General features: G+C 39.8%; 1 protein-coding gene across 1 annotated transcript; it reads right to left on the reverse strand.

Annotated features, from left to right (window-relative positions):
- Positions 1–5,910: 5,910 nt before the first annotated feature.
- LOC144990058 (uncharacterized) lies at positions 5,911–12,908 on the reverse strand. Its single transcript, XM_078942568.1, has 9 exons — positions 11,282–12,908; positions 10,977–11,120; positions 10,725–10,885; positions 10,382–10,518; positions 10,088–10,181; positions 9,665–9,997; positions 9,382–9,556; positions 9,146–9,267; positions 5,911–8,775 (listed from the first exon to the last, which is right to left on the reverse strand). Exons 1-9 carry the CDS (start codon positions 11,364–11,366, stop codon positions 8,461–8,463), a joined length of 1,566 nt encoding a protein of 521 aa, XP_078798694.1. The 5' UTR covers positions 11,367–12,908; the 3' UTR covers positions 5,911–8,460.
- Between the last annotated feature and the right edge of the window lie 728 nt (positions 12,909–13,636).

Consider the following 13,636-nt stretch of genomic DNA (forward strand, 5'->3'; position numbering starts at 1 on the left):
CTATGAAGTTGACTATTTGCGTTACAGTGTTCATAATGTGATCCATTTTCAAGGCTTTGCCACACAAGGCCTCTTGGTGTATGATGCAGTGGTAAACTGTAAGCTCGCCTGCCTGCTTTTCCCGCATCTTCTCTCACATCCTGCCGACCAACCCACTCTTTTGACCACACATTGCGGGTGCTCCATCAGTGGTCAGTCCCACAAGCTTATCCCAAGGCAGCTTCATTTCACGACACATTTGGATACCTCCTCAAAGACGTGTTTTCCTGTCGTTGTGCCATGCATGGATTTTAGTTCTAAAAGTTCCCCTGTAACGCAAAGATTCTAGTCCACTCCACGAATAAAACTTGACAGCTGGGCTGTATCGGAGGTGTCGCTGCTCTTGTCCACAGCAAGTGAGTATGCAACAAAATATTCTCCCTTTCTCATTAGCTGTTCTTTTAGATTGGTGGCAAGTTCAGATGCACGCTCGGCTACAGTATTTCTGCTCAGGCTTACATTTATAAATGCCTGTTTTTTTTCCGGGCAACCGACCTCACAAATTTTGACCATGCACATTTTTACAAACTCTCCCTCATTAAAGGGCTGGGCTGATTTGGTGATCTCCTGCGCCACAATAAAACTAGCCTTTACTGCAGCCTCACTTTGGGATTTTGCTTTGGGGAACATAGTTTGCCGTGACATCAGACCTTTTTTTCATCTCTTCCACCTTCTTTAGTCTCTCATTTGCATTCAGATCCTTATACTTGTGTTAGGAGTGATTAGAAACAGAATAGTTAGAAACTCACTTTAACATTTTATTATACTAACTTTTACCTTTTATCACATTGATGGCTTAAACTCGATTCACTATGTATTATCATCTCAAAATTATATTACACTCCAGACAGAGCACAACCAAGACTATTGTCTCGCAAACATTCCTTAACATCCTCCCTTTTCATCTTTGTGTGTTCTGGTGTATGCGTTCTGGCAAATGTCTGTGATAACCTCAGAGAGATCTGAAACTTTAGGTGCTCTGACCTTCGAACATCTAGCCTGCAACAGTCTGTGGGTGGGTTTTTCACACCATGATCCATCGAATGAGGTTCTGAATATGCAAATGCAAAGTATATATGCCAAGCCTTTTTCTGAACTCCTTTGTTCGGACTTTGAATGCACCATGTTCATATGTCTGTAACCCTGCGTACAAATCTGTGGTCTTTCTGCGGAATAAACCTAAAAAAGATAAGTTACTGTCTCTGAGTCATCGTTCATTATTTCTGTGTGCAAGAAACTGACGGGGTTACGAACTAATACAATACAGTCCTTTCTAGAGAATCCAGTTTCTTCACAACTTGTCATGGTGTCTCGTTTCATAGTGTCGTCGTATCTTATATTCTTTTGAGACAGACACGTTGGCGCCACATACAAGACAGATAGGTTTGTCCTTTACCACGATGAACATGTAGTCTGTCTCCCATCTGTCTTGAAAGCTTCTGTTTTCTATTTTTCATTTGGCCATTCTTCCTTAGGGCTGGATTTGAGCGTGTGCTTCGTAGCAGGTTTGCTAATGAGCATCAACACAAGAGGTGGGGGCGTTTTCGCGCTCCGGAGTCTGGCGCGCCAGGACAGAATTGTGGGAATTGTAGTATTAGCGGTACGTGCGCTGTATAACGGGCCGGCGGACCAGATGTAATACATATTTGAAATCATCTCGCGGGCCAAATATAATCGTAGTGCGGGCCAAAATTAGCCCGCGGGCCTGAGTTTTACATGTCTGCTTCAAAAAGTCATAGTCGACTGTTAAATTAGTTTTTCTAAATTTTCTCTCTGCTCTCCTACAAATTCTCTTCAGAGAACTTCAACTTCATTCTCTTTCAAGATTTTTGTTTTCATTGGAGCGGCTGAATCAATGGCAAACTTAAGTCTGTCATTAAAATCATCAGTCAGAGAATCGCAGGACAAGGGTAAAATCTGAGCAGGAGTTTGTTTTAGAATGTCAATAAAATTTTCTGCCACTTCAGGAGTTATATATCGCTTCGTCACAGTTCTCACTGAGGCCTCTTGCTGGATAGAACCAGTCACCTTAAAAAACACACTATAATGGTCTGACACAGCCAAGTCAACAACAGAGGACACACCAGCAGACAGGCTGTAGGTGATGACCAAGTCCAGGGTGTGTCCTCTGTTGTGAGTCGGCTGTGACACATGCTGGGTAAAATCTATACTATTTAAAATATTTAAAAACTCAGAGGCAAAAGGATCATTTGTGTTGTCAATATGAATATTAAAATCTCCAGTTATTAAAATCCTATTGTGCCTCAGAAGAATGACAGATAAAAGTTCAGAAAAATCTTGTAAAAAACAGAGGGAGGACTTGGTGTTCTGTAGACAGTCACTGCTAAAATAGGTGGGTTGCTGAACATGAAGGAATGATGCTCAAATGACAGATAATCAGGTAAAATAACGGTTTCAGTTTTTAAACCTTGTTGAGCAATTGATGCTGTTCCACCACCTCTCTTACCTTCCCTTACAGAGAATAAAAAATTAAAATTAGGTGGAGAGGCCTCAGTTAGAATAGCTGGAGCATCAGTACCAAGTCAGGTTTCAGTTAAAAGCAAGCATTTTAAATCACGGTCAACAATCAGATCATTAATTATAAAAGACTTATTTGAAAGAGATCTGATGTTAAAAACAGCCATGTTCAGTGTGACAGGTGAAGCCAGTGATTTTGCAGTTAATTTTGTTTCTGTATTTGGTGCTATGTGTATAGGACGGAGACATCTGACAGAAGGAATGGTTGACTTTGAATGTGAACGTTTGTGATCTCTGCTTGTGATGTGTACTGGAATAAAGGATATGAATGTGTGTGCTTTGGTCGAACCGTCAGCTGGAAGGTGCAGGAGAGAGGAGGGTGAGATCTATGTTCATCCCAAGAAGAAGTGGGGGGCCTTTATGGTTTGGATGTAAGCCGTCTGGTTTGAAAAGGTTTGGTCTATTGTAAAATGCGGTGAAATTGTCAATGTAATGGATATTTAGGGAGTGGCAGTAACTTTTTAACCAGATATGGAGCTGACGGATTCGGGAGAATTTTTTGTCTCTGTAACGGGGTGAAGGTAGTGGTCCAGATATAATGCAATGTAAATTTAACTGCTGGATGTGATGAATGAGGTGGATGAAATCCGCTTTCAAAGTCTCAGACTGCTGGAACTTAATGTCATTGGCACCTGTGTGGATTATGACGGTAGAGGCAGAGGGGGGTTTACTGGTGAGATAATTTTGGATGTCCTTTACTGATGCCCCTGAGATGGAGTGTGTGTGGCACCTCTTGATGCTGACTTGCCGGACAATAGAGTCTCCGAGGATGAGAACTGGACGGTGCGCCGATCCAGGATCCGGTGCGGGGCTCCCATACCTGACAGCCAGGTTTTGTGAGGCAGCAGAATGCCTGACAGACAGCTTAAGAGGAAGATCTGGCAGAGGATGATGATCGGGCGAGATGTTCTCCAAACCCCGGAAGGGCTCACCTGATCGCCAGGTAACCGCGTCACGTAACAGCCGGCGGCGTTTCACTCCTGCGGCGGAGAACGAAGGGATAGCGGCGGCGTCAGGCGACGGGACCGGCGCTGCAGTTCCTGGAGAGAATGTGCTCCGGTATGGCTCCCGCGAGGCGCGCCTGGAGGCAGTGGCCCGGTCATGCTCATTTGAAGCGGCCCCGGAGGCCGCAGTGGACGTCATTCCCCGATTCCGAACCCTGATCGTAGCCGAGGGGTGAAAGGCAGGAGGCTCCCTCCGATCACATCTGGCACCAGCCGTGGGAGATGGGAGTGCAGGAGGACGACGCTGACACAACCCCGGTCCCGGTGGGTCCTGTTGGTTTGTTGGCGGATCAGCGGGTCCCGGATTTTCACCCAGCGGGGCATAGCAGTTGGAGAGCGCCAGTCTGGTCGAGCAGGAAGGATCGGTTTTCGGCCCGTGGCTCCTCCGACTGCAGCGTGTCACCTCCGCTTATGACAGCTTGGGTGTAGAGCTGAGAGCTGGGTCCCTGAGCCCCGCATCGGCCTTCTCCTGCTCGAGGTCAGCTGGAAACCGAACAGAATCTCCAGAGTTGGGGTTGTCTGGGCCTCGGATTTCATTGGTCGGTTTCAATCCGTCTGTCACGCCACGGAGCTGCACAATATTTCTGTCGGAGCCGGTGGACTGAGCTTCAGCAGGCTTTCCTCCAGACCATGGAAGAGTCTGTGACAGGGAGCGACTGGCTTGGTCCACGATGACTGATTGCTGAAGGTATGTAATATCATTTGACTGTGAGGCTGAAACTGAGAGTATTTTATCAATCAGGTTGTATTTCTCCTTAAGCTCAGATCTTAGCCTTTTTGAATAGTGGCTAGAAGGTGGCAGTGATCTGAGTTGCAGTCTTCACAAACGACAGCTCCAGGAGCGTCAGCCATCTTGTCAGAAAGAAACCTGCTGCCAGAGAGCCTGGACAGGTGAGGCGCTCTGAGGCGTTTTGTGAGATAAGTCTTCCCAAATTAAACTTATTAACAAGTGTGTGTCACACTTAACAACGCACTGCTTCAGACAGATTATTGAACAAATAGAAACAGCTATCTAATGTGTAATGTTTGTGTTTAAAAAACCTTGCAGGACTCTGCCTTTAAATTTCTATTTCCTCTACAAGCCTTTTTAGCTAGTAAGATAGCTTTCCTCTAAAATTTTTAGTTACATAAAAATACGTTAATACAAATCCTACTTCTTACTTTTTGAAATATTTGCAGGATGAATAGAGGCAATATGCAAAAATAATAACTACTTTTACTTTTCTTGTGTTGTGCCTTCTCTCAGAGGGAGGCGACTCTGATACAGGAAAGTGCAGCCATGGCTGATGGGAGACCCAACACGGCAGTCTGCTCGTTAGCTGCTAATTGAGCTGTTAGCGCCAAGACTGGAGTTTGCCATCTGTTTGTCACGGATGAACATCTTGTCACTTTATCACATGGATGAGCCCCTTTCCCTGTGTGGTGTGATATTAATAGCTCAAGCCCACAGACATAAAGAAGCTAGCTCAAAAGAAAGATAACAAAACTGAAGAATGAAATGAAAAGAGGAAGAACTCAAGAGCCTGCCTGCAGAAAAATGAAGCGATAATTTCCATCTAATCATGAATGTCTCCACATTTTATTGAAGTTGCATTATGTAAATAATAAACCTTATATAGTTTATATATAGTTTTAAGTCATGATGATTCAGGATTTTGTCATTTAAAGTCGGATTGATCAGAATATATGCTGATGTATATACATTTCTTTCAACATATATTAAAAAATAAGTGTTTGTTAGTATGATAAATTTAGTTTCAGAAATGTACTGATTGTAAAAGTAGCATTTCACACAGCAAAATCAGCAGTGTTAATTTAACTCCCATAGTGTCAATTTTAACACTTTGCGAGTGTTTATATAATCCTCACCAGCCCAGTGTTAAAATTACACTTTATAAAGTGTTACTATTTTAACTCTGCAATAGTGTAACATTACTGACATTCTTAGTGTTATTTTTTACACTTCAACAGTGTTTTTTTCACACTAAATTGTGTCAAAAATTAACTCTTATTCTGAGTTAATTCCCATGATTAGTTTTTTTTTCTCTGTACTTTAGTGCCTTTAAAAGACTAGTTTTATATTACGTTAAGTTTACTTTTATAAGTAGTCAAATACAAAACATAAAAGGTTTGGTTCCTATAATGTTGTAAATATGTTTATCTCAATATATACATACAAACAACTGACGATCAGTTGAAGCGTGGCTTTCTTTGATTATACAGAAGTAGGAGCAGATACACAATCATCTTTTCCTACCTATCCCTAGCTTGGTTGTAGGTGCAGCCGCCTGAGAAAACACCAAGTGTAAAAATATTTTACAATGTGAAAGAAATATTATGACATTTGAGAAAGCTTTGAACTCTTTATTAAGAGTAACAAATCATCCAAGCACCATAACATTTTGCGCACAAGGTAAATTTGACCATCATTACAACAAACACAGAGGTACAATATAAATGCTGTCGTCTTCACTGTAGGCACTTTGTAAGTCAAACGGCCTGTGAATGGCAAGACAGTCTGCTTTAATGAAATCATTTTCATTACTTATGAACACTTTGTACGCATGAAAATGCTCATTGAAATGTTCCACCACAAGCTTGTCTACAAGGAAGTAGATCTCTGTGTTTAATAAAAGGATCTTTTGTATCCTACCAAACATTGGAATTTCATCAACAATATCACTGCAGATTATTAGTCCTTGCCTGTACTCTGTACCACATATTTTAATCCAATTAGCTGAAAAGATTTTTTCTGGTGAAAAATTCAGAGCTCTTAAAAACATGTCAACATTGGGCTCATTTTTTAGATTAAATGACTTCAAAGGCCCATACTCAATGCTGTCTAATTGTGATGTCTCCCAATGATACCCAAGTGACATCTGGTGTTTTTTTGCAAGGGATTTAGTAATGTTCTTAAAGTTTTTAAGAGTGTTTTTGAAAATCTTGTGTTTTGCTTCAAATCTCATGCTCCACATATGTATCAAAGGTCCAATTTTTCTTATGCAAGCTGGGTAATGTATCATGAAATGGTGTTTGGGAATAAGATTTCTACCTGGATACAACACTTTAAACAGGCTGTGATGTTCAATTATTAAATATTTCAAAAGCACAGTCATACCGAATGAAACAGAAGTTGAAAACACTATGTTAATTATCTGGAGTAACAGAAGCAGCAATGTCCAGTTTTGGTTTCCTTCCGGCACAATATCCCCAAAAACCAAGGGAATGTTTCTAACAAGACACAGGGTCTGAATGGCATTCAGTCCAACACTGTTGCCACAACTGTCCAAAGTAAGCCTGGTAGGGCGATTTTTGCGTTCCAGGTACCCGTAGTCAAAAGCATAAATTCTGGACAGTAGCTCAAATTTTGACAAAAAATTTTCTGACAGATATTCCAACAATAACTTTATCTCATATTGAGCCACCCCTTCAAGAATGTCATGCATTATGTCAAATGAGAAATTGTTTGAAACATGAAAGTAAAGCAGACTATTCAGTGGTGAATTTTGCTTTAAGCCAAAAACAGATGACTTTTGTGGCTCCGACTGTAATTGTTTGCAATGCATTTCAAAAACATTTCTTTCACGCAGAGTTACCTGGAAATCGTCCTCATTGTAAATTCTCTGGGCATCATCTTTTTCAATCAAGCACAAACGACAAAAATAATGCCCATTAAAAGACTCTGTAAAACCCAGAATTGTGTGCATTCCTAGGTTGTCCCCAGTTATCTGACAGATGGTTCCATGGACTTTTTCTGTGGAGAATGGAAGGTAAAGGCCTTCGTGTTCCAATATTTTGATATCATTGATCAGAGGCTGCAGAATAGGATCAAAGCCATATTTCTTAACATCATCTGTGTGAAACAGTGCAACCAAATGAATGTTCATGAGAGCAGAATTAAACTTGGCTGGCAAATTTCTAAGGACAAAATAGAGGGCACCAACTTTATGAACAGTGCGTTTTGAACCAAGTGGGTTAGCTGTTTCGAAATCATCATAATACAACAGAATTTGTAGAGAATTTGGCTTTTCTGAGAAAAGTGGGTGTGCTTTAAAATAACTTCCATCGCAAAAGTCTTCAAGTACATTAGTTTTTGAGAAGTGATGATGTTTGAGAAGTTTACATATTTCAGAATTTCGGCATATAAATTTAATTGTTTCTAAAATCGGAATGTAAACAAATGTATCTTTAACTGGAACTTGATCGTAAGTGCCTGTTTGTTTATTTTTACGATTGTCAAATCGAACACCTAACATTATTTCTACAGGCTCAACTATCCCCCATTTGTTCTTGAAGTATTTTACTCTTTTTGTTTCTGTGTTAAAGCTCAAAAAGGGATTTTCAAATTTGTCAAAGGTTTTTTCTAGTGAAGGTCTTATTGGGTTGTCTGGAGGCAAAGCAGACAAAACTTCAACTTTGATTTGAGACTGCATTTCAGTTGTAAGTTCTTGCATATCACTAATTATAGTTGAAACAACACTGTTTGCCATTCCACTTCCTTGGAGTTTAGCTATAATTGAAGTGCAGATACTTTTAACATTCTCCTTTTGAGGACTTGATCCACTATTCTCAGAACATCCAGCCTCTGACCTCAGAGTTTCATCTGCCGAATTTACTTCTGTTGTGTCATTGAAAGAAGGGGCCTCAAATGGTTCTAAGTTTGCTGAATTACCACTCTGTAACTTGTCCCTGTGAACAGTTTCCAAATGCTTTTTGAAACCAGAATAAGTTGAAAACTGACGCCTACAACAACCTTGTGCACAAAGCAACTTAAACCTGGTGCTTGGATAAAAACTATGGTCAAGTCTTAAATGGATTGTCAAAGACTTACAGGTCACATGAACAGCCTGACAAATTAAACACTTAAACATATTTTAAGCTAGTTGAGCAGTTTAGCACGCAACTCACGAACTCTCGGAGACTCATCTGTTGTTGTGACATCAATGTTAAAGATTGTTGTTTGAACAAAAGTGTAGAGCTGGACCAGGGATTCCTCATAGGACAAGTTGAAAACATAGTGGGATTTAAAGAGTTCATCAAACGCGCCCAGTGAACTAGTGGCTTGGCAGGGAATGAGCTGTTTGTCCACAATGATGTAGAAGGTCTCAATTTGGTTCTGGGTTTGGCCAATGGCAAGGATGTAGGGTTGCTTGCCTTCACGTTTTTGCAGGTGTTCACCAATGCTGCAACATGACTGAAAAAGAAAACATTGATAAAGATTTCAAAATAAATAGATATTTTAGGATATGAGTGTTACTTCTTGGGTGCAAACATTATCTCCAATTTAGAGAATTCAGGCCAGACTGAGATAGCTCAGACATCTTGAAAAAGACCAAAGAGGACGTTTATGGATACAGTGGAGGAAGACATAAAGTTAGCTAGTGTTTGTTAGGGGATGCAGAATTTGGTTAGATAACTGTCAATTAGAAATGTATGCTGAAACACAAAAGTGTACACAAATTAATATTTTGCACAACTTAAAATAAAAAATATGAACACATTTGTGCATGACCTACCTGTGATTTTTTTTCACTCCCAGTTTGTAAATATTGTAAAACCCATACCTTATGAAAGTGCACCATTTTAGGTACAGCATCAGTGGGGCTTATTTTAATCCTCTTTCGTCCTGCTGTGGGTGGCAACAGATGAAGAAGGAGCAGCAGTGAAGCCATATCACTGTCCCAGTCTATCAAAATATAAAAAAATAACAGAGAATTTGGGAAGAAATTATTATTATCCACTCTGAACACAGAGATAATACAGTGTAAACTATCATATTTATAGACAATGTAATGCTTACTGGTCTCATCATTCTCTGTTAAGTTTTCAGCAGCTTTCAAAAGTTGAAACAATTCATTTGTCCGTGTCAGGTGTTTGGCCTCCTCAATGATCTTTTGCTTAAATGTCGTGTCCCACTTTTCAAGCATCCTCGAGGCAGTTTCAGCTCCAAACACCAGCACAAAGTCTTGGTTAAGCTGTTAATTACATAAAAGGGAAAATGTATTATATGAATGAATACTTTACAGTGAGCTGTCAAAATCTACCAATATTTGAAAAAGGTCAAGATCATTACAAACGCTTACAAGTCCTTTGACATCTAAAAAACGTGGAAAGACTTTGAAGACTTCTTCTGTTCTTTGTGGGTCATGGATCAGTTCCTGGCGGTGTTTAAAGGTCTTCTTCATCTTTTCCATAACACTTGTGTCGTCATTACAATGGAGAAGAAATGATATTGCCTCTTTGCAGGCATCTCCAGTAAGTTGCTGAGGCACTCCATCTGCTGATCTTTTGCGGTTTGGTCCATGGGCTTCAAGATCTTTAGCTACTTTGACCGGCCTCTGATACTTCTTTCTGGATATGGTCTTGAGGCGCCATGCTAAATATCCAGTGCCCTTTTGTGCATCATAAAAATGTTCCTATTAAATAATTTAAGAATAACAAACATTTCAAAACACAGCTGCAGACAAATGCTGTCTTCTTGTTTGTCTAATTTTAAATAAACTTACATAGCCCTTTGGAGAAAAGGGGTCCCTCAGTGAAGGAAAAAGTGTTATGATTCCAAGGGCATACTTCTCTTTCTGTTTGTGAGATGGAATCCTCCTTCAAAATTCAAAAGAAAAATAAAACAACATAAAATGAAGAAATCAAGTTAACTTAAACTACAACCAGTTCTACCAAACATCACTTTTGTCTTGTGAATCTAAAAAAATAAAATAGAGCAACAAAAAATGGCATTTTTCTGTAAAACTACCAGAAGATAACTGTGTGACAACAGTGAAAATAACAGAAAAAACACTAACCCATGTAACTCAGTCATATGGCTAACCAATATGTTGACAAGCTTCCTTCGGGTCCCATGCTTTAGTGAATTTTCTGACTTGTACTCATCTAGAACATCCTCACCTCCTGGCTTCGCATGCAAGGCATTTTCAACCATCTACCCACATACACATAAAAATTGATTAAAAATGAAATAAGCTTACATTGAGACTATTCTGAACATTTAATAAGACTTGGCTCCATACACTATAACCAAAGGCTACATAGCACAAATGGCCTTACATTTAACATTGTCATGTTTCTTTTTTTAATTAGAGATCCAAATATTTTTAAAAATATATTTTTTAACTTCAAATTGTATACCTCTTTTGCAGCATCTGACTCAGAAATCTCAGTGGTTGATTTACTTAAGACCTCGCAGCTTGTTCCATCTCTGACAGTGGGAATTCCTAGCTCTCTAAAGAAGTCAGTCACACTTAAAGTGACTGACTGTTCTTCAGGGAGGGTGGATGGACATGAATGTTCTAAGGGAGAGAAAGGGAAAAAAATGCAAAAATTTGTACAAGAGCTAATGATAAGTTATGTGAAATCATTCAAAAAGTTACTGAAACTTACTGTCTGATATGCTGTCACAAACAGTCAGACACAGGTCAGGTTTGCTTTCTATAAGTTCAAGAAGAACATCTTCCTCCACTGCTGTGTCAGAGTCGTCAAAAATGTGAAGCTCAGTTCCACCCGGAAGTCCAAACTTGTTTTTTACTGGAAGAAAAAAATTGGCATGAGCGAAAGAAAGAAAAAAAGTAATAACATCTGCAGTAATAAAAAAATGTCATTAAATTTGATCAAATATTCCCAGCTTCCTTGCATTTTAGCAAAGACCAAATGATGTAAATATTTAATTATACAGAATGCCTGCTCACCTTCACAGATGACATCTGCATAGGTAAATCCTGACTGTAATCGGATGTATTTTTTGGTACTTTCATATTTGACCTTTAGCAGCATAGTGGCAGTTAACAGAAACTGTTAAGGAAAAACAGTACTTTAGTTTCACAGAATTAATTTGCTCTTAGACAAGTTGAAGCATAGATAAACATTTTTGTTCTAATGAACAGAATTCATATCAGTAATACTTTTAAAAATGTGTAATATGCAAAATCAACTTTTTCTAGCTTTCTTTCATAAAACAACTATTACTTGATCAAAAACGTGTCTGGAGTGATTTTCTATTTAACTGACGCACATGCACACACAGAATCTCACCCATCCTGTGACATTTAAGTATTTTATAATAAATAAGTAGCAAAAGGGTCATAAAATTACTGTGTATTTTTTTGTCTCGCGCCCCTGTCAAGCCTCCAATGAATGTCCATTCTCCTCCTCCTCCCCCATCTTTAGATAATTATGGCGCGCAGCAGAAGTTACTTTTCTTATTAATGCTCAAATCACTTTCGATTTAAAAATGTGCTTTTGATTTATTCACACCTGTAATTGAGTCCAACCTTGTACCATAGTTATAACATTAGATTTATAAAGTCCCACTACTACTATATTTCGGATCCTTGTTGTGACAGCGCTCAGTTGTCTTTTAACTATGTTGGGGGCGTTTTTGGCGGTTTTAGGGTCGGTTCAGCGGGGTTTTTTTCTCATGAAAATACGGTACCGGACTAAGTTAGGCTGTATGGCCGCTGGAGTGCCGCTATCCTTTTTAACCTGGAGACGCAACAGGCAGAGACGGCGCTTAACGGACCCGGGCTCTGTCATACAACCTTTTGTTGGGGGTTTGCCGCCCCGCCCCGCCTGTCCAAAATTGGGTTAAGAAAATGAATGAAAGTCCGGGAGCAGAACTGTGTGTGGGGTGTGCGTGTGTGTGCTTGTGTCAGCGTACGCAGCGCCCCCACCCCGGGGACATAGAAGAGATTGGCGGTTTTCAGATTACTTTGAGCTGGAAAACGGTGACACTACCAACCAACACTACCTTGTGCGTACAGTTTAGATCCAGATTCCAGCGCAGACGAGACAAAGACGTTCATGGATCTATTAGACGCATGAGGGGGGCAGAGCGGAGAGACCGGGTCGCCCATTTTAGTAACTGCGTCACATTTGAGTTTTTTTTTTTTTCCGAACGGCGCATTTTTGTCTGCTACAATTACAAAAAGAAATACTAAAAACACAGTTTTACATATTACATTATTCAATTTCCAATATCATCAGAAAAATGTAACAAAAATATGTTAAAAATACTCAAGAAAAGGCGATTTTCATTGGAGTGGGTCGCCATGATGATAACACTGAAAAACTAGCTAAAGAAAAATAGCGCGTTACTTAACATTAAGAGCAATATATACATCGAAGCTAACTAATATCTATCGCATTACAAGCATGCTTTATGTTTATAAAAGTGAAGAAATTTATATTTTTGTTCTTACCCTTTTGAAATGAATGTCGCAGACGACTTTCCTCCTCCGCTCTCCGAGAAAAAACCGCCAACAGACTTTGAAATAACTCCGTCAGCCGTTGCAGCACAAAGCTCCGCCCCAAATTCTGTTTTAACACTGGATGTGCTCAAAACAACACTAAGATCAACACTTATCAACTCGAAATATTTAACACTGGAAAATTCAACACAAATCAACACTGCAGATTTTGCTGTGCATCCTTTACTGAGTCTATGACAAGCATTTTGCTAACAATTGGTTCTGGGACACCTGAAATCAATTCTCAATGTCAGGGTCCCACCAGCTTTGTGACAAAGCCACTATATCAGGTAAAGTCTTCTAAATCTTTCTTTTTTCTTCACAGATTATTCTTTTACATTTCTTTATTTTATCCAACTTACTGTCATTTTAAGGGTCAGCCACTGCCAAAAATAAAGTTATAAAAATCTTTGTAAGTCAAACTAATGTAAACAAATCTGCGATAGTCGAACCTCAGATCCGTCCTGGTCGTGGAGCAGTGGACCAGCTTCTAAACTCTCTATAGGGTGCTGGAGGGTTCAGGGGAGTTTGCTCATCCAGTGAATATGTGTTTTGTGCATTGTGGGAAAGCTTTGACTGCATCCCCTGTGGTTTCCTGTGGAGGGTGCTCTGGGAGTACGATGTCCAGGTACTGACGGTTGTCTGTAAGGATTAATAAGGTTTCCCGCCCGCTCCCGCAAAACTCTGAGAATTTATTCACGTACAATAATAGAGATGCATTGATTTTTTGTCTTCTCCAGTCCAGCAGGAAAAAAAACCACATATTTGTATTGATATTTTTGAAGAGATTCATGGGGT

This window comes from Oryzias latipes, chromosome 24 (assembly GCF_053564925.1).
Source record: "Oryzias latipes strain Hd-rR chromosome 24, Olatipes_Hd-rR_3.1".
In the NCBI taxonomy this organism is placed as follows: domain Eukaryota; kingdom Metazoa; phylum Chordata; class Actinopteri; order Beloniformes; family Adrianichthyidae; genus Oryzias; species Oryzias latipes.